Source organism: Hylobates moloch, unplaced genomic scaffold, assembly GCF_009828535.3.
Source record: "Hylobates moloch isolate HMO894 unplaced genomic scaffold, HMol_V3 SCAFFOLD_18, whole genome shotgun sequence".
NCBI classification, from domain to species: domain Eukaryota; kingdom Metazoa; phylum Chordata; class Mammalia; order Primates; family Hylobatidae; genus Hylobates; species Hylobates moloch.
In genome coordinates this window covers 30,126,758-30,147,100 of record NW_026652293.1, presented here as the reverse complement: position 1 = coordinate 30,147,100, position 20,343 = coordinate 30,126,758, and the positions used below count along the sequence as shown (strand labels likewise).

Here is a 20,343-nt window from a genome sequence, read left to right as displayed (position 1 = left end):
GGATTCACGCCATTCTCCTGCCTCAGCCTCTCCGAGTAGGTGGGACTACAGGTGCCCGCCACCCACCCGGCTAATTTTTTGTATTTTTAGTAGAGTCGGGGTTTCACCGTGGTCTCGATCTCCTGACCTCGTGATCCTCCCGCCTCGGCCTCCCAAAGTGCTGGGATTACAAGCGTGAGCCACCGCGCCCGGCTCTGCTTTTTTTTTTTTTTGTCAAAGTCTAGCTCTGTCACCCAGGCTGGAGTACAGTGGCGCCATCTTGGCTCACTGCAACCTTCGCCTCCTGGGTTCAAGTGATTCTTGTGCCTCAGCCTCATAAGTAGCTGGGATTACAGACGTGCACCACCATACCCAGCTAATTTTTTAATTTTTTAGTAGAGATGGGGTTTCACCATGTTGGTCAGGCTGGTCTCGAACTCCTGACCTCAGGTGATCTGACCACCTCAGCCTCCCAAAGTGCTGGGATTACAGGCATGAGCCACCGCACCCGGCCCCACATTTGCTTTTTAAAAAGAGTTGTAGTACTTCACTTGTTTTCAGATCTTATTCTGAGGCCAAATTAAAGGCCTTGCAACAATCTATTCTGATATTTGAAGAAATTGCACAGCCTCTCCCTGTTTCTCTTGGACCTTCACACTCCAGTCCTCCTCAGGGTCATTTCTATCTGGCCCTTGGCAGTCACAGACCCTCTGCTGCAATAAGCCAGACCTTCTTTACTCTCGCTGTCCTCCAAATAGTGCCTTCTCTTAACTCTTCACTTCCCAAGCACTTCATTCAAACCCAGCTCTACCTTACCCCGCATATAGCATGCCTTCCCTGCCCAACATCCTCCTGCTCTGGACTTATTTCCCGGCCACCTCACTAATCTCACTATGCATCCAGTCCAGTCCAAGGGACCTGGAAACTGTTTCTGTAAAATGCCTTCTTTGCAAAGTTGTTATGAAGATCAAATCAAATTACGAAAGTAAAAGTGCATAGCGCTAAGTGGTTTTACTGGAAAATTCCACATAAAGAACTAAAACCAAGTCTACATAAACTCTTCTAGAAAGTAGAAAAGGAAGGAACACTCTTTTTTTTTTTTTTGAGGCTGAGTTTCGCTCTTGTTGCCCAGGCAACGGCTGGAGTGCAATGGCGTGATCTTGGCTCAACGCAACCTCCGCCTCCTGAGTTCAAGCGATTCTCCTGCCTCAGCCTCCCGAGTAGCTGGAATTACAGGGATGTGCCACCATGCCTGGCTAATTTTGTATTTTTAGTAGAGACGAGGTTTCTCCATGTTGGTCAGGCTGGTCTAGAACTCCCGACCTCAGGTGATCTGCCCACCTCGGCCTCCCAAAGTGCTGGGATTACAGGCATGAGTCACCATGCCCGGCCTAGGAAAGAACATTTTTCAATTTATTTTATAAAGCTAGTATTACCCTGATATCAAAACCAGGCAAAGACAGTACAAAGAAGAAACTACAAGCCAATATCCTTTATGACTGAATACTCAAAAATCCTTAACAAATGTTAGCAAATGGAATCCAGCTATATAGAGAAAGAATTATACACTGTGACTAAGTGGTGTATATTCCAGGTATAGAAGGCTGTTTTTTCAGTATTTGAAAAATCATTCAATGTAATCCACCAGCAAGCTAAAGAAAAATCTCATGATCCTATCAATTGATGCAGAAAAAGGGTTTGACAAAATTCAACATTCATTCATGACAAAAATTCTCAGTATAATAGGAATAGAAAGAAACGTCCTCGACTTGACAAAGAGCATCTGCAAAAACCTGCAAGTAACATCATACTTAGTGGTGAAAGACTGAATGCTTTCTCTCTAAAATCAAGAACAAGGAAGGAAGTCTGCTCTCATTGCTGTTATTCAACCAGAAGTTCTAGTGCACACCATAAGGCAAGAAAAGGAAATAAAAGGCATACAGATAAAAAAAGGAAAATTAAAAAACCTGTCTCTATTTGTAGATGACTTGATGATCTACGTAGAAATCCCAATAAATTTACAAGGAAACTCCAGCAACTAATAAGTGAGTTCAACAAGGTCATAAGTTACAAGATCAACATAAGAAAATTAATTGTATTTCCATATGCTAGCAACAAACAAGTGGAAATCAAAATAAAAATACAAAGCAAATGTTAATCAATCCAATGAAATACTTAGCTATAAATATAATAAAACATATACAGGGCTTGTATGTTAAAAACTACAAGATGCTGATGAAAGAAATCAAAGAAGATCTAAATAAATGTAGAGACATATGCATTTTACATCTTAACTGAGAGCGCTTTTCAAGGATGCCTTCAACCCTTTATTCCCATATGCACTGTATCTATGTTGCTTCTGTGAACACAGGAACATATATTTGAATTCAGTGCCACAACAAGTAGCAGAAGATGCTGACAATCCTGAATTTATTTGGGTGATCATGCTTCTATTGAGTTGGATGGCATAGTCTAGTGGTTAGGAACGGCAACCACAACAAAAAGAGACACACTATGTTATGGATTGGGAGACACAACACAGTCAAGATGCTAATTCTCCCCAGAATGATATGAAATTTAATGTATTTCTTGTCAAAATCACAACAAGATTTTTTTAAAGTGTAAATATCAACAGAATTCTAAAATGTATATGGAAAGTTATAGGAGCTAGAATAGTTCATAGCAGCTTTATTTGTAAAAATCAAATACAGGAAACAACCCAAATGTCCTACGATAGGTAAATGGTTAACTAAACTGTGGTACACCCATATCACAGAGTACTACTCAGCAATAAAAAGGAACAAATTGGCTGGACACCATGGCTCATGCCTGTAATCCCAGCACTTTGGGAGGCAGAGGTGGGTGGATCACTTGAGGTCAGGAGTTAGAGACCAGCCTGGCCAACCTGGTGAAACCCCGTCTATACTAAAAATACAAAAATTAGCTGGGCGTGGTGGGTGGCACACACGTGTAATCCCAGCTACTTGGGAGGCTGAGGTGGGAGGACTGCTTGAACCTGGGAGGTGGAGGTTGCAGTGAGCCAAGATGGCGCCACTGCACTCCAGCCTGGGTGACACAGTGAGACTCTGTCTCAAAAAAAAAATAAATAAATAAAGGAACAAATTATTGATATGTGCAAGAATATGGATGGATCTTTCATTCATTATTCTGAGTGAAGAAAAGGCAATCTCAAAAGTTTGCTTATTGTATGATTTTATTCATATAACATGGTCAAAAAGTTGTTTAAAAGTCTGGACAAGGAGAATGGCGTGAACCCGGGAGGCAGAGCTTGCAGTGAGCCGAGATTGCGCCACTGCACTCTAGCCTGGGCGACAGAGCGAGACACCGTCTCAAAAAAAAAAAAAAAGTCTGGGCATTTCGGCTCATGCCTATAATTCCAACATTTTGGGAGGCTGAGGCAGGAGGCTCACTTGACCTAGGAGTTCATGACCAACATGGGCAACATAGTGAGACCTCTGTCTCTTAAAAAAAAAAAAAAGGTGTTAAAGGTGTTAAGAAGATTAATGCTTTCCAGGGATTAGGGATGGTGGGTCAGGGAAAGCGGTGGGTATGACTTTAAAGCTGTAGCTTGTGGGAGATCTTTGTGGTAATGGGCTAGTTCTATAGCTTACTTGTGTTGGTTCTGTAAATCTACCCTTTTGATAAGATAACATATAAACTATACATACACCTTATACCAATGTCAATGTTCTCATTTTGATATTCTACTATAGTTATAGAAAATAGAACTGTTATGGTCTGAATGTCTGTCTCTCCAAAATTCATATGTTGAAATCTAATCTCCAACATGTTGCTATTAAGAGGTGGGGCGTTTGGGAGGTGACAAGGTCATGAGGGTGGAACCCTCGTGGATGGAATTACAGCCCTTATAAAGAGGCCTGGGGGAGCCCATTTGCCCTTCCTCCTTGTGAAGACACATAGAAGGCACCATTTAGGCTGGCGCAGTGGCTCATGACTGTCTGTAATCCCAACACTTTGGGAGGCTGAGGTGGGTGCATCACGAGGTCAGGAGTTCGAGATCAGCCTGGCCAATATGGTGAAACCCCATCTCTACTAAAAATACAAAAATTAGCCGGGCGTGGTGGCGCGTGCCTGTAGTCCCAGCTACTTGGGAGGCTGAGGCAGAAGAATCGCTTGAACCCATGAGACAGAGGTTGCAGTGAGCCGAGATTGCACCACTGTACTCCAGCCTGGGTGGCAGAGCCAGACTCTGAGACTCCATCTAAAAAAAAAAAAAAAAAAGGCACCATGGCACCATTTATCAGGAACAGGCCTTCACCAGACACTACATCTGCCTGGGCCTTTATCTTGTACTTCCCAGCCTCCAGAACCGTGAGCAATAAATTTATGTTATTTATAAACTACCCAGTCTAAGGTATTTTGTTACAGCAGCCCAAATGGACTAAGTCTGTAACCACTAGGGGAAACTGGGTGAAGAGTACATGGGATCTCTCTGTATTAATCTTGCAACTTCCTGCAAATCTATAGTTATCTCAAAAAAAAAAGTTTTTGAAATGTTCATGGTAAATTATAGAACACTGCAATTTTAAGGTGGTGATGTGCAAACCCAGGCAGTGGCAAGCAAGCTGGAGAAGTTAGATGCTTCTGAAACTTTATTTCTGTTCATACCTTTCCATCTTTGCTGCTGTCTAGATTTGAAGATTTTGGTTTGTTACATTGTGGGTTGCGTTGTCTAAAGCTGTGCTTCTTAAACTTTGATGTACGTATGAATCCTCTGGGGGTCTTTGTAGAATACAGATTCTGATTCTATGGGTCTGGGATGGAACCTGAGATCAGAGTCAAGATTGGCGTGAGATAAGTGGGGCAGGATTGTTTAAGTGCTGAGTCAGACCTCGCCTTTATTTAAAATGTTGATATTTTATCATGGATTTTTTGCAGTGATTTTGATATTTTAAAATATTGTTTATTTTGATTACTGAGTTTGGGGGCACCTCCTTACATTTTCCACTAGAGGGGGCCATCTCTAACCCTAGTCCCAGGCTTGCCTGAGATTCGGCATTTCTGGCAAGCTCCCAAATGAGACCAAGCCTGCAGGTCTGCAGATTATATTTTAAATAGCAAGCGACTAAAGACAGGTGGAGCAGCCCCTGCCATGTTAGAATACCCACAAAAGAGGCTCTCCTCCCTTCCCTACTCCACCACCATCTCCAACTTGCATGACAAGGGCATTTCTGCACATTGGTAGAAAGCCAGCCCATTGGCAAAGCTGTAGCTATGGCCCTAGAATTTAATTTCATGCCAGGCTTCCCAAAATGAGGTCTATTTTTGTCCATCAGTTCTGCCCCAAAGAAGGAGCCAAATTACTCTAACATTAGACATGCGAGTCAGACCCGCTCTGCATTTGGTCACTATCTTTGCTCCTGTGCTCATGGAGGAGGACTCCATGACCATTGCCACATCCTGTCCTCAGGACCCTGAGGGTCCACTGTGTCTCATGGCTCATTCCAGGCCACTTGGAACCAGGTAAATCTCCCTTCTTTATAGCCTGTGCTGGATGCTTGGATGTCCAGCCAAAGACAGACACAACATGAGTGATTTACCCATTAATAAAAATTCATGAGACACACATATCCTCCTGGCTACTCAGTGAACCTGGCTGACATGTGTAATCTACTCCTTCCTTCTAGGGAGTTAATGGAAGAAACACTGTGGTCAGAGCATCAACACTAACTCCATTTTTCCTTTTCAGCTGCAATTAGAAATGACCCCTTCTGAATTGTAGTCACAGCTGGAGCTGCCTGTATTTTCCCTGTTTGTGAATTTCCCAAAGATTGTCTGGATTTGTAAACATTCTAAATTTTAAGAAGACCAAGTGCTGGATGATAAAGGAAGAAATCAAGCTTGGAGTGCCTCTTAGAATTCCTGCTTAGGAGTTAAGAAAAAAACTTTAAGGAATCATCCCTGTGGCCTACTAAACTGAACCTTGAGTGTTCCCTAACAAACATTTAATAAGTGCTTATTATGTTGAAGGCTGTGTCCCAGTCGCTATAAGGGACATAGAGAAGTAAAAGACACAATTCCCATCTCCAAGGAGCCTAGGTTTTTGATGGGGGCCACAGCATATACTTTGCTGAAATAATAAGATACCAAAATGAACAGCAGAGACATTAAGTGCTATAGGACTTCAGGAGGGAGTCATCCCAGTGGCACAGGGTGGCCTAGGAAGCCTTCCTAGAACAGATTAGACCTAAGCTAGAATCCAACAGCAGAGAAGAGGAAGGTGTTATTAACTATATCTTTTTATTTTCTGCATTTTGATGTTTGACATCTGGGGACTTGCTGACCCTTGAAGGGAGGAATTATCCCTCTAGCCAATTCCTAGAGATAGCAAATAACTGGCCCTTGAGCACACTTTTCAAATGCAAACCAACCAATCCAGACCAACCGCGCCCCTAACTACCTTCACTATTGGGCTCTCACACTCAGGGCCACTGTTCCCCTGCCCTAATCTCCCCAGGGCTAGGTACTAAACAACTAGGGATATCCCCTATGCCCCGGAGGCTGCTGAATTTTTTAAACTAGGCAAAGGACAGCCTGCCTCACCTATCATTCCCAGAACTACAATCACATCTTTTGCCCTTGTTTCGCCCACTCCCTCTGCCTTCTGACTGACCCTGGAGCCTCCTTGCTGCCCCCCTATGGCTCGGTGTGCCCTGTCCTCTTGGGACCTGTGAGTATAACAACTTTCTTTTCAACAGCAGCCATTTCCTGATCTGCTGGCCTTGTCATATCTAAAAAATAGTAAAACCTCAATTTTAAAACAGAAGGAAGATACTCATTCCAGGGGGACAAAGCGAGGTGAGCAGATGAACTGAGTCAGGAATGAAGTCTACAAACTCCACTGAAGCCTCCTTTTCTTGGCTTTATTTGTTTGAAAAGCAATGATACCATTTTCATCCATTGTCACCAAGGGTGTCTCACCCTCCCCCACACAGCCTGGAGCACCTTTGCAAAACCGAGGGGAAGAGGCTAGCCAAGAAGAAGGCAGGGAAGAATTAGGCCCAATTAGGAGTATTTTGAGTGCCAAACCAAGGAATTAACTTACTGACCATTTGTTGGTGATCTGCTCTGTGTTAGGCGCAGTGTTAGGCACTTGGATCTGTATTTTCTCATGTTAAATTTCACAGCAACTCTGTAAGTTGTTAGGTGACATAATCACTATTTTCCAAATAAGGAAGCCAAGGTTCAGAGTCATTAAGCAGTTTTGCCCCAGATCACAGAGACAGGAAGTGGCTTTTGGAATTTGAAGTGGGATTTGAACACAGAATTTTCGACTCTAAGGTGAGTGCTTATTCGATTTGGTCCTTTAGTCCCAGATCCCTTCGTTCCAGTCTGGATAGTTTTGGGAAGCAGGGAGCTGGGTGATCACATTCTTCAGGGAGCATGAAACAGACAATCCTACCAGGCCCTCCCTCTTCAAGTTGTCCAGCCTAAGCCTTAAGACAGTTTTCAAGTGACATAGTTCTACTTGAGTCTGAAGTAAGTCTGAAAGCATAGTATGGTCCACGAAGTTTGATCCATATGTGGGACCACAGGAGCCTACCATGCCATCCCTTGGAACTGTCAGCTGAGTGGGCTGAGGCTCCCAATAAATACAGGCTAGTTATGGATTTCCTCTCCACAGGAAGCAATTTTCCTTGCTCTTCCTCCAGCCAGTCAGCCATGCCTAGGCCAGCCATCTACTAACACTAGTCCTCAGACCTCTGGGCAGAGAATGTGGGTACGCCAGCACAACGCCCTCTCCCTGCCCTCACACCCTTTATTCCAATGCACTGTGGAGCCAGCATCTTCCCAGGCCTGTGTCTGTGACTCATGATGGCAGCAGGATTTCCCAATTTACCAATACTTATGTGACTTGTGACTTGGGTATTTAAGGTTTGAGGCTGGGTGGAAGTTTTCTAGGAAGACAAAGGGAATAGGAAGTGGTGGAAGACATTTGTGGAAAAGAGTGCAGCACATACAAAGGCATGAAGATATGAGATTTTGCAGGTAATGAAGAAAAGATCTACATGCCAGAAAGAAAGATGTAAGTAGAAGAAGGTAAGGCTGGAAAGAAAGTGGGGTAGATAGCATGATAGGAACAGGGTTTTCTTAGGAGAAACAATCGATTGCAGAAGGCACATGATGGCAGCTGGATTTCCCAAGGGGATGATGGGTTACCCACATTTGGTATATTCTTCTACCCAGACTCAGTGGCCAGTGACTGACCAGCAGAAGGGGGGGCTGGGCTTACATGCATATAGGGATCAGGCTGACGTCCCTAAACAGACATGCACAGAGCAGCCCTGCAAACCTTGAGAAGCTCTGCTGGAGACAGAATCCTATTTTCTTGACCGTCTGCACCTCCCTCCAGCTGCCCCGCCGTCATACCATGTGCCTCAGGCTGTCTGAACTCACCAGAGAGAGTAACAAACACTTCCCAGAGCCCCTGGCAGGCCTGAATTTCCTCTAGTTCCTGGATTTCCATCTATTTGTCTGGCTTTTGCAGCCACTACTTGCATCCCTGCGCAGGCCATCAGAGAGTAACACAAAGGGGCGCAGTTGCTCCCTCATTGCTGCTGATCTTGTTTGCTCCACTACCTCTAGCTTGGGAGAATTTGAATCCCTTTGTCCTCACAACTGAGAAATGATTTATGACCCTCCCTTCCATAACTGTCACTTCTGCCAGACCATGCTGAGAGAACCTCTCATATGCTCCTGCTTGTGGGAGCCACTCCAGAAGGGTGGCCTCCGTTCAAATCCTTTCCACTGGAAAAGCTATCTGATTCCCATCCTGCATCCTTTCCAAATCAGGCTCCAGGCTCCTTGCAATTCACCCATTGTTGAAAAAGCCTTTTTTTTTTTTTTTTTGGTATTTATTTCTTCAGAAATGGAAAGCTAAATATGTATGTTAAAAATATGACACAAACTAAATATATATGTAAAAATATGACATGAAACCAAGGTTTCCCCTTCAGCGAAACTCAAAAACACATGAGAGAATTCTTTCAGGAACCCACAGACTATGGTACTAAATATAGCTGGGGGGGGGGGGGAGTGGGGCGGGGGATAGAGTGGAAGGTGAGGAGGAAGCAATGAAGACAGGAGGAGGACATGTGATGTAGAAGCTCACCTTGGCTCCTCATTAAGGTATCAAGTCTGTGTCATTTGCATGGAATCGGGCTCTATTTTTAACTACACGTCTGTTTTATTCTACACTTTTATTAACCTTTCTGAGTACAAGTTTACCATACAGGCATCTTAACATAGGGATAATTCGAGCTTTGAAATAGACTTTATCCAGGAGATAGCTGTTTTTCTTGGGTAAAACAGGTGACAGAACGTTCAGCATAGATTCATTTTTGCGAGGGTGTGGCCGTGCTGAGACTGCAGTGTGGGGATTTTTTGAAAGGTCAAAGGTTGCTTTTTCCCTAAAGAATGATATTGGAAAAACAGTTTCCTTCACAGCCTTTTTTTTTTTTTTTTTTTTTTTTAAGAAAGAGTTTCTCTCTTGTTGCCCAGGCTGGAGTGCAGTGGCATGACCTCAGCTCACTGCAACCTCCACCTTCCAGGTTCAAGTGATTCTCCCTCCTTAGCCTTCCAAGTAGCTGGGATTACAGGCTTGCGCCACCATGCCCGGCCAATTTTTTTGTATTTTTAGTAGAGATGGGGTTTCACCATGTTGGCCAGGCTGTTCTCAAGCTCCTGACCTCAGGTGGTCCACCTGCTTCCGCCTCCCAAAGTGCTGGGATTATAGGTGTGAGCCACCGCACCCAGTCCTTTACAGCTTTCTTATTTGTGTTTATCTTTCCTCTCTACTTCCCCTAGTAAGAATATCTTCATGGAACAGAGTTTCCTTCTAGGGAACCAGCTGTCCAGGTTTGCAGGGGACTTTCTTGGTTTTAGCACTAAAACTCCCATGTCCTGGGAGACCTTAGTCCCCGACAAACTGTGTTGGTTGGTGCTGCAGGCTGAATAATGGCCTTCCAAAAATGTTCACGCTCTAATCCCTGGAACCTGTGAATGTGTTATCTTAACATGGTAAAAGGAATCCAGAAAGCCCCTGGAAGCTAGAAAAGGCAAAAAAATGGATTTTTCCACAAAGAATGTTTTCTTCCAGAAAGAACATTCTTTGATTTTCAAACTTCTATAAGATCATAAATTTGTATTGTTTTAAGCTAATACATTTCCAATAATTTATTACAGCAGCAATAGGAAGTGAATACAGTTGGTTACCCAGCCCGTCCCTCAACCAGGATGTCCAATGAACCACTGAACCACTCATGCACTGAACCAAAGAAGCTCAATTACTGCATTGAGTGGAGAAACAAAGTCAGCTCATTGAAAATGTACCATGTGTGAGAATTTCAGGGACACAGAAAGACACAGTTTTAAATTACTTCCACTGTTATTTTGGACTTTTCTGTAAGAAATCTGAAAGTAAAGAAATGCACAGTAACCTACAAGTGCCCCAAAATAAAACCTTTGTAATTCCTTAGGTTAAAATACTAACCTCCACCTAGAGGCAACAGAAGTTGTTTACAGGTTCAGGTTTAAATCCTGCCCCAGGTGTCACTAGCTGGGTGATCTTGGGTACCCAGCTAGTTACTCAATTGCTCTGGCTGCGAACTCTCATCTCTAAGCTGGAGGTAATAATATTAATCTGGCTCACAGTGTTGTTAGATAAACGGTATAAAGAGTTTAGCACAGCACTGGCATTCAGGGATGTTGGCCATATTTCTATTTCCTGAGGAAGTCCAACCACTCCTTGGGGAGGAAAGTAGAGGTGGACAAGGAAAACTCAAAAACTCTTTGAAAAAAAAATGTGCAGCTTGCCAATGTGGGAGTTATTAAATCTAAGAAGACTTTCTTTTGACCAGCAAAGCTTGTCCCTGGCCCCAGTGAGATGTTTTTCTTGGTCTCGCTGCCCCTTTTGTCCTGCTGGCCTTTAGAGAGAGCAGATGTTCCCTTTCTGGCTTAGAAAGTCATCTCTAGAGAGTCAGGGTCTGACTACAACCAGACCCTGATATCTTCTTTCTCTCCCCTTAAAGTGAAACCAAATAAAGGGTTCTTTTTTTTTTTTTTTTTTTTTTGAGATAGAATTTTGTTCTTGTTGCCCAGGCTGAGGTGCAATGGTGTGATCTCGGCTCACGGCAACCTCTGCCTCCTGGGTTCAAGTGATTCTCCTGCCTCAGCCTCCCTAGTAGCTGGAATGTATCTTTTTTTTTTTTTTTTTAGACAGAGTTTTGCTTCCGTTGCCCAGGCTGGAGTGCAATGGCATGATCTTGGCTCACTGCAACCTCTGTCTCCTGGGTTCAAGTGATTCTCCTGCCTCAGCTTACCAAGTAGCTAGGATTACAGGTTCCCACCACCACACCTGGCTAATTTTTGTATTTTTAATAGACACAGGGTTTCACCACATAGGCTAGGCTGGTCTTGAACTCCTGACCTCAGGTGATCTGCCCACCTCGGCCTCCCAAAGTGCTGGGATTACAGGCGTGAGTCATGCATCCGGCTTAAGTTTTGTATTTTTAGTGGAGTCGGGGTTTCATCATTTTGGCCAGTCTGGTCTCGAACTTCTGACTTTAGATGATCTGCCCCCCTTGGCCTCCCAGAGTGCTGGGATTATAGGTGTGAGCTACCACGCTTGGCCCAAAGTATTCTAAGTAATGTCAGAGAAGCCAAGGTTGGGGAGGGCGTGTGCTGCACTTGGGCAGATTTCGACGGACTTTAGCGCCTCAACTGAGGTGTGTTTGGATGATGGATGGGGGAGAGCCGCATGCAGGAACGTCAGGCTGGCCTACAGTTCTCCAGGTTATTGATCGAGCTCTGCTGGCATTGGGACAGAGGAGGTTTGTGCTGCGATGGATGACCCTACTTTGAAAAGTTTCATTTGTCTTATGAAAGTCTCAGAGCTCATAGAGGATTTTGCTGCTTTTCCCTCAACTGACCTAGAGGTATGATCCCAGCGGATAGCAACATGAAGCAATCTTAAAATGGCCTTTAGGATTCTGATGTGAAATAAGATATCACTGTGTATCACTTAAAGCAAATGTTTTTAAAATGACAGTGATTAGTGCCCGTGAGGATGGGGAAGTGTACATTCTAACACGTGGTTGACGAGAGCATAAACTGATAAAGCCTTTTAGGAGGGCAATACGGCAGTGAGCATCTATCAAAATGACAGTTGGGCATGAACTTGACCTGGCACTTCCACCTCCAGAAATCTATACTACAGAAAAAACTTGCACATGTGCACAGAGATGTATTCAAAAAGATAGTTCACTTCAGCATTATTCGTAATAGTAAAAAATCAAGAATAAAAAAGGAAGCTGTTAAATGTTGGTACACCCATTTGAAGGAATGTTATACAGCCATTTAAAAGAATGAAGTAGATGTATCTAATCTGACATGGGAAGATCTCCAAGAGACATCACTAGGTGGGAAAAAAAAATCAAATCACAGAACAATACCAAATAAAACTGTGAGTCTAAAGTAACTTCATAGTGATAATAAGAGTGGTGAAGAAAATAACACAGGGAAAGAAGGTAGAGATTGGGTGCTGTGGGTTGCTGGGGAGAGAAGCAAATGGCAAGCCATCAGCCACACGACAGTGAGGAGGAAAGTGCCGCAGAGAGAGGGAGCAGATTTGTAGCCCCTGAGGTGGGAGAGCTGGTGGCGTGGCTGCAGCACTGGGAAAACAGGCTGAAGTCACAGGCTTGAAGCAGCAGGTAGAAAAGGCCTAGAAAGCCCTGGGAACAAGTTTGGGGTTTTATTCAAAGCCTTTGGGGGGTTTTTGTTTATTTTGAGACAGGGTCTCACTCTGTGCCCTGGCTGGAGTGCAGTGGCGTGATCACAGCTCACTGTAGCCTCAAACTCCTGGGCTCAGCCTCCTGAGTAGCAGGGACTACAGGTGCATGCCACCACACCAGGCTAATTTTTAAATTTTTTGTAGAGATAAGGTCTCAGTATATTGCCCAGGCTGGTCTCAAACTCCTGGCCTCAAATGATCTTCCCACCTTGGCCTCTCAAAATGCTGGAATTATAGGCATGAGCCACTGTGCCCGGCCTTTGGAGGGTCTTAAGCAGCAGAGTGATCTGAGTTACATTTCAGAGATTGGCTGTTGGGTGGAAAATAAATGTAGTGGAGCAAGAGCGGAGGCAGTGAGATCAATTAGGAGCCTGATTCCAGGAGTCTGAAATAAAACAGGCACAAATCCACTCATCTCTAGGCCTCATGTCACTCACTCTGAATTAGATACGATACTAGGCATGTTAATGTGTTTGATAACTATGATATTAGTTTTAAAAGTAAAAAGGCCTACATTAAGTGGAGAGTAATATTATAGTAGAATTGAATTTTGTTACAGCTCATTCATTACACAGATTGTTTTGTTATGATTGTATCCAACCTGGTCTAATCCCGTCCTAAGAATATAGCAGTTTATTCAACAACCTGGTTTTATCTCATTGGTTTATGAAATGGATGGCAGCACTGTCCCCTCAAGCCCAAGAGTAGAAAGGAGACCCCAGGAATTACGAAAACCTGTACAAAATTCATACGTAAGGGTAAGGTCCCACAGCCTCATGCTCTTAAGTGGGTTCCTCAAGTGCTTCTGCATACTTCTCTCGCTCATTTTGGTTTGGTTCATTTTTTAGCTAAAGTTGCACTGCCCCCTGGAAGATCAGACTTTCTCTTTCTCACCCTAATTTAAGGCATTGCAAATATTTTATCCTAGGTGAACCTTTTCAGTACTTTCCTGAAAATATAGGGTGGACAGCTGAAGAATAATGGAAATTCGCTTGGAGCAGTCCATAGCTTTGTTCTTGGAATGTAAAAGATGAATTTGGTGACCTTTACAGAGAGGGCAGTTTTAATTAAAGAGGAAGGAGAAAGACTGCCTGGAATAGGTAAATCTGGAGAGTCAACCTGGGTGGGTCTCAGATGGACTCTCCCAAACATTCTTAAAATACTGTATTTCTAATTGTTCAAAGACCTTGGCCTGGTGATCTGAATCTTAGTATCTCTAGGCCAGCTTCCTGTACTGCCCTGATCCTGGGACTGCTTTCAAAAGCTCCTTGCATGAACAGCAAATGCAGAGTATAACATCATTCTAATGCTTTGGAACTAGCACCAGAGTAATATAGCAAACTCTGTCTTCCAGAATGCCTCTGATATAAAATCATAATTACTCCTCTTTCCTTCATGAGCCTGAGTTTGAGTCAAATGCATCCAGCCTGCTCTGGTCCCTCTCATGTCTCCAGTGATTTCCCCAGGAAAACCAGGAAGACCCCTATTCCTAAAAAGGTTCTAGGTCAATCATTTTCAACCAGGGTTGATCACCCCCCAGGGCACATTTGGCAATGTCTAGAGACATTTTTGGTTGTCACAATTGTAAGAAGAAAGTGCTACTGTCATTTAGTTGGCAGAAGCCAGGGGTTTTGCTAAACATCCTATAATGCACAGGACAGCCCCACAACAAAGAATCATTTAGTCCAGTTTTTCAACCGTGCCAGGGTTGAAAATCTTGTTCTACACATAAACAAGGCCTCTGTTTTAAAGGGAAACTAGACACTCATAATGCCAACACAGGTGGAAGAATTATGGCCACAAGGGAAGGAAAACAAACAAACAAACAAAAAAAGGGCATTGGAATTCCAGAGTCTGTTTTTCCACCCCTTTTAGCACAAGGGACTGTTATTGGAAAAAGTGACCAAGTCAAATAGCATATGACAAATGTCCTAGATGACAAAGGGATTTCCCAGCTACCCCACATGGGTCCTAAGAGATTAGTCCTAAGGTTCCTGCTCACCCTGTGAGGCTGTTCATGGAGATTTGCCCCTGCTTGAGTGAGGTGCCCTGGTCTAGAACCAGCTCCTGCTCAACTGCCTTCTTCTTTCACTATCCACTCCCTTCCCTTTGTTTTGACAAACCAAATTCCAGTCTAGGGTGTCAGGTACTGAAGCTTCAAAATTCACCCTGACCTGCCAGAATTAATGGTTTCTGTGCCCAGTCATTAAGAGCACAGGATTTTGGAACAAGCAGAGTGAGCGATTTGGGGAATTCTTGGCCAAAGATCAAGAAAGCCTTTTTCTCCTCACAGACCCTAATTAATTAACTGGTTCTTTATGAAAAATTGTGAGGGAATAATTCAGACAAGAAGCAGTAAAAGGATTTTTCAGCAGTCTTTTATTTTCTAGATTCAAAACAGTATTAGTTAATAATTAGGTAAAGCTAATTGCACTGGTGTCTTGGCACTGGGAAGGTTATTTTCTCCCGAAAGTGAAAATGGTGGGGATGGACAAAGAGTCCTGTCCCCAGTCAAGCTCCCTGATAGGACCTGCCTACCACTTCTCAGGGGTCTGCTTTCCAACCTGAATGATTAATGGCCACTGTGAAATCTAGTTACTCATTTACTTTTCTCACACAGGATCCAAGAAGTGGACTTCTTCTCAGAACAGAGTTAAAAGAGTTGTGCAGTTCACCTCACACGTCCGGCCCCTACACACACACACGCACACCCACACACACGCCCTGGTGTTCTGCCCAGTGTAAACCATGTGATATGACTTGGCTGTGTCCCCACTCAAATCTCATTTTGAATTCCCACATGTTGTGGGAGGGACTCGGTGGGAGGTAATTGAATCATGGGGGTAGGTCTTTCCCATGCTGTTCTCGTGATAGCAAATAAGTCTCACGAGATCTGATGGTATTATAAGGGGGAGTTTCCCTGCACAAGTGCTCTTTTTGCCTGCTGCCCTCCATGTAAGATGCAACTTGCTCCCCCTTGCCTTCCAACCATGATTGTGAGGCCTCCCCAGCCACATGGAACTGTGAGTCCATTAAACCTCTTTCTTTTGTAAATTGTCCAGTCTCAATTATGTCTTTATAGGCAGTGTGAAAACGGACTAATACAACATGACAGATTTAGAAATTTATAAGCATACTATGAAGTAGAAGATAATAATTTTTTTTGTAGGAACATTAGTCACAGGTTTGGGGTTTCTTTTGTAATTTCTTTTTATTTTAAATAATTTAAGCCTTTTTTTTTTTTTTTAAATGAGGTCTCACTATGTTTCCCAGGCTGGTCCCAAATTCCCGGGCTCAAGCAATCCTTCTGCCTCAGCCTCCCAAGTAGCTGGGATTACAGTAGGCATGAGTCACCACACCTGGCAATTTCAGATTTTCCAAAAGCTGCAGGAATAGTACAAAGAATCCCCATATAACAATCTCCCAGATTCCCCATTTGTTAATATCTTACCACATTTGCTTTATTTGTTTTGCTCTCTGTATATTTATTTTATTACTTTTAAAACTATTTAATAGTAATTGCCTTACAGTTCCTAAAAAAAAAAAAAAAAGGACATATTGGTGACAGTTTGTCAAGCTCATCTTTTTTCAGTTGAAGAAAGTATGAATGTTTGGCAAATGGCCCAGAGGTCTGGGCCTGCTAAATAGGATTTTCCAAGTATCCCCCAGGATATCTGGGTTCAAATCCTGACTCTACTTCTTCCCAGCAGTGTGATTTTGGATATCTTCCTAAGTCTCAACTTCTTCATCTGTAAGGTGGGATAATGACAGTATCCCTCTCAGGGGCTGCTGTGAGGATCAAATGAACTAAGTCACTAAATAAGTCCATGCATGGACAGGTTCAACGGCATATGCCACCATGTTCAATAACAGCATTGCTTCATTATTAGCTACTATTATCTAATTTTCCTGTCTCATTTTCTTGTAATTATTCAAGGTTATTATTCTCAAATATTTCCCCAACTCTGTCTTTTCCAATGAAGCCCAATTCCAGTTTTCACTCGTGGAGCTGTCACGGAACACTCAATCTCCCTAATTTCTCTCTCCCACTGCCAGCCCCCGGCCCCCATCCCCTCCTCCCCCAACACGCACACATCTATTCAATTTAACCAGAACAAATTCAGAAGTTTACAAGCATACTATGGGATACCAAAGAACAAAGAACCATTTCTTGTAAGGTTATTAAAATACTTGTGATTTAAAGCAGGACAAACCTGAAGAATCCAGCATGCCTGAGATCACACATCTCTGAACAATAGGCTGTGATTTGAGTAATTACCCCTGAAGAGAGGGAGGTACCTGACTTCTGGGTATTTTGGTCAACCAGCTGGACTTTCTTTCCTTAGGCATGGATAACTGGGTATTTGGTTAGTAAGGAAAAAAGAAAATTAATGTTTAATATACACATAATATTGTTGGCACTTCCATTAGATGTTTAGAGATTTTCACTTTTAAGCGTTTTTTTTGTGAAATATAACTTTTTTTTTTTTTTTTTGAGATGGAGTCTTGCTCTTTTGCCCAGGCTGCAGTGCAGTGATGCGATCTTGGCTCACTGCAACCTCTGCCTCCTGGGTTCAGGCGATTCTCATGCCGCTGCCTCAGTCCCTCTGGTAGCTGGGATTACAGGTGCATGCCACCATGCCTGGCTAATTTTTGTATTTTTAGTAGAGATACAAAACTCTACTATGGTTTCACCATGTTGACCAGGCTGGTCTCGAACTCTTGGCCTCAAGTGGTCTGCCTACCTCGGCCTCCCAATGTGCAGGGATTACAGGTGTGAGCCCCTACGCCCAGCCAATGGGAAATATACCTTTTAAAATCCAACAACAACAGCACATATTAATCAATTACTAATTATTACCAATGGGCAACCCTGAAGAGGAAGGCTGGAAGAAAGGCCTTGAAGCAGGAATCTCTGCTTTCAAGGGCCCCAGCTGCAGCTGGGATTTGTCTCTAGGGCCCTGATAGGTGTGAGGCCACCGAGAACAGGGTGGCTTTTGCTGAGCAACAGCTTTAAGCCACATGTTTATGAGACAGGCTCTGCCAACAGCAATTGCAGATGAACAACGGAAGCAGTCTTCAGTGTCTGCTGTGTGGAACTTTGTGCCCGTTTCCAGAGGTGCCCATTCACTCTCTTACATGCTTTCAAACTTTGTGCAACTATTTGCCTGTAGGATAAGATCCAAACTCTCAAACAGAGCAAATATAAAGGGTTCTTTAAATCTGAGCCCTACAGCTCTCTCCTGAACCTCCTGCATGCCCTTTTCCCCCAGCAGCACTTGCCTTCACTCATGTGTTCCTTCTGTCTCAAATGCCCTTCCCTACCTTGGTAACCCCTGCCAACCCTTCAAAATCCAACTTGCCATGCCACCTTCCCTGACTTTCAGAGCTGGAATGATCTGTCCTTCCACAAGTCCATACATGTCACTGTAATAAGTTTGATCCCATTTTCTTGGGAGCAGCTCCAGGTCAGGCCTGTGCTTTATTCTTCTTTGCATCCCCAGCATCTTGTCCAGTGTCTGGCACCCAACTGATGCTCAGTTACTGTTTGTTGGGTTAAACTGGAAGGCATAACCAGGTCAGGGGCACAGCGGCCTTGGCTGTTAAACTGGAAGGCATAACCAGGTCAGGGGCTGAGCAGCCTTGGCTATGTCATTTCTCTGTTTCTAGCTCCTCCTTATCAACTAGACATTTGACAATACTCAACAAGCACTCATGGTGTGCACAGCCTTTTGCTGAACTACAGTGTATGCATATGTAAAAGTGCAGGCACCTTAAAGATAATAATTCACTGGACTTGGTGGCTCACACATATAATCTCAGCTACTCAAGAAGCTGAGGCAGGAGGCTTCATTGAGCCCAGGAGTTTGAAGTTACAGTGAGCTATGATGCACCACTGCACTCAGGCCTGGGCAACAGAGTGAGACTCCATCTTTAAAAACAAACAAACAAACAAACAAACAACAAGCAAACAAGCAAACAAACCTAAGAATTCCCAGCCTAAAGGTAAATTGCTCTCATACAAGTGTAGTAACTTATGGAGGAAAAAGTTGTACACTTTGTGTATGCTAGTTTTGCGAATGTAAGTTTCTAACATCAGCTCATGCAGATTTCAAAAATCAAAAGTTTAACACTCCGTCTTAATATTAAACCAATCATATTTTTTCTCTTGTCATTCTGATCATTGGTCTATCTCAACAAAAATATGTGGGAAAAATAGAGGCAAATATTCACTTGGCCATCCGTCATGCTGTGATGGCTGTCCATAGCTGATTCTGAAATCACTCGGGGCAGACACACAAATAGGAATAAAATACTTCCACACATATTTTTAAAGGGTCAATTGATATCTCAGTTGTTTTAACAAAATAAAGAATAGCACTAAGTTCACCACTGACAAAGTATTTCCACGTTGGTGAACACTCAAAAATGTATCATGCATGTCGGTAACATGTGCAATAACAAGTCTTGGATTCCTTTAGAAGGTACAATCCACAGAGGTCAAGATGTGTGTGTGTGTGTGTGTGTGTGTGTGTGTGTAATTCAATCCAAATTAAAGACATCATATCCAAACTACTTTTAAAATATGAGTAGCTTTGGGAGGCCAAGGCGGGTGGATTACGAAGTCAGGGGTTCAAGACCAGCCTGGCCAAGATGGTGAAACCCCGTCTCTACTAAAAATACAAAAATTAGCCGGGCATGGTGGTGGGCACCTATAATCCCAGCTATGCAGGAGGCTGAGGCAGAGAATTGCTTGAACCTGGGAGGCAGAGGTTGCAGTGAGCCGAGATCATGCCACTGCACTCCAGCCTGGGCGACAAAGCAGACTCCATGTAAAAAACAAACAAACAAACAAACAAAAAAAGAATACCTAATGTAGATGACGGGTTGATAGGTGCAGCAAACCACCATGGCACGTGTATACCTATGTAATAAACCTGCACTTTCTGCACATGTACCCCAGAACTTAAAGTAAAAAAATAAAAAAATAAAATGAGTAGCCCATGAACTAAAAAAACAACAAATTTAGAATAACAAAAGTCTTTAATTTTTCATTCTTAGAGCTTTTTCTCCTTAATTGCTAAAAATTAAACACCCACCCTGGGAGAGGGGTCAGCCAGGACCTCTGTTCTTGGGCTTTTCTGTCCATCCCTGACATCCTCTGCACATCAGGATGTTTGAGGCAGTGAGGTACGCTCTCCTTGGGAATGGAGGTGACATCACAGGCCCAGAGTCCCCACTGACCCTGAGTGCTCCAGTTCCCAGGGACTTCCTCCCTGGAATCTGGAATTCATTTTGGCACAGGTCATGGAGACCCATGTGAACAATGAAGAGGGAGAGGGTGGCAGGGCTCAGTGTCTGCGTCACCCAGGGTCTGTTGCCCCTGACTCCTCCCTGGCATCAATGGCTGCTCTGTGGGGTGGGGAGCTAAGAGGAGAAGGCTGGCCCCCTGTCCCCTGCAGGCCCTCCAGCTTGAAAAGAGAGCAAATCCATGCCCCCTCACCTCCCCACACACATTATTTCTGACGCAT

General features: G+C 43.6%; 1 protein-coding gene across 2 annotated transcripts in view; it reads right to left on the bottom strand.

Moving 5' to 3' along the window:
- NMNAT2 (nicotinamide nucleotide adenylyltransferase 2) overlaps window positions 1–20,343 on the bottom strand; it is a 172,214-nt gene that overhangs the window by 44,052 nt on the left and 107,819 nt on the right. Inside the window, exon 1 of one of the 2 annotated variants that reach the window (XM_032137068.2) lies at window positions 8,419–11,527. The exons of the other annotated variant lie outside the window; for it this stretch is intronic. Coding sequence (XP_031992959.1) covers window positions 8,419–8,488 — 70 coding nt within the window. The 5' untranslated portion in view covers window positions 8,489–11,527. Of the gene's footprint in view, window positions 1–8,418; window positions 11,528–20,343 lie in introns of those variants that run through there. 2 annotated transcript variants of the gene reach the window in all.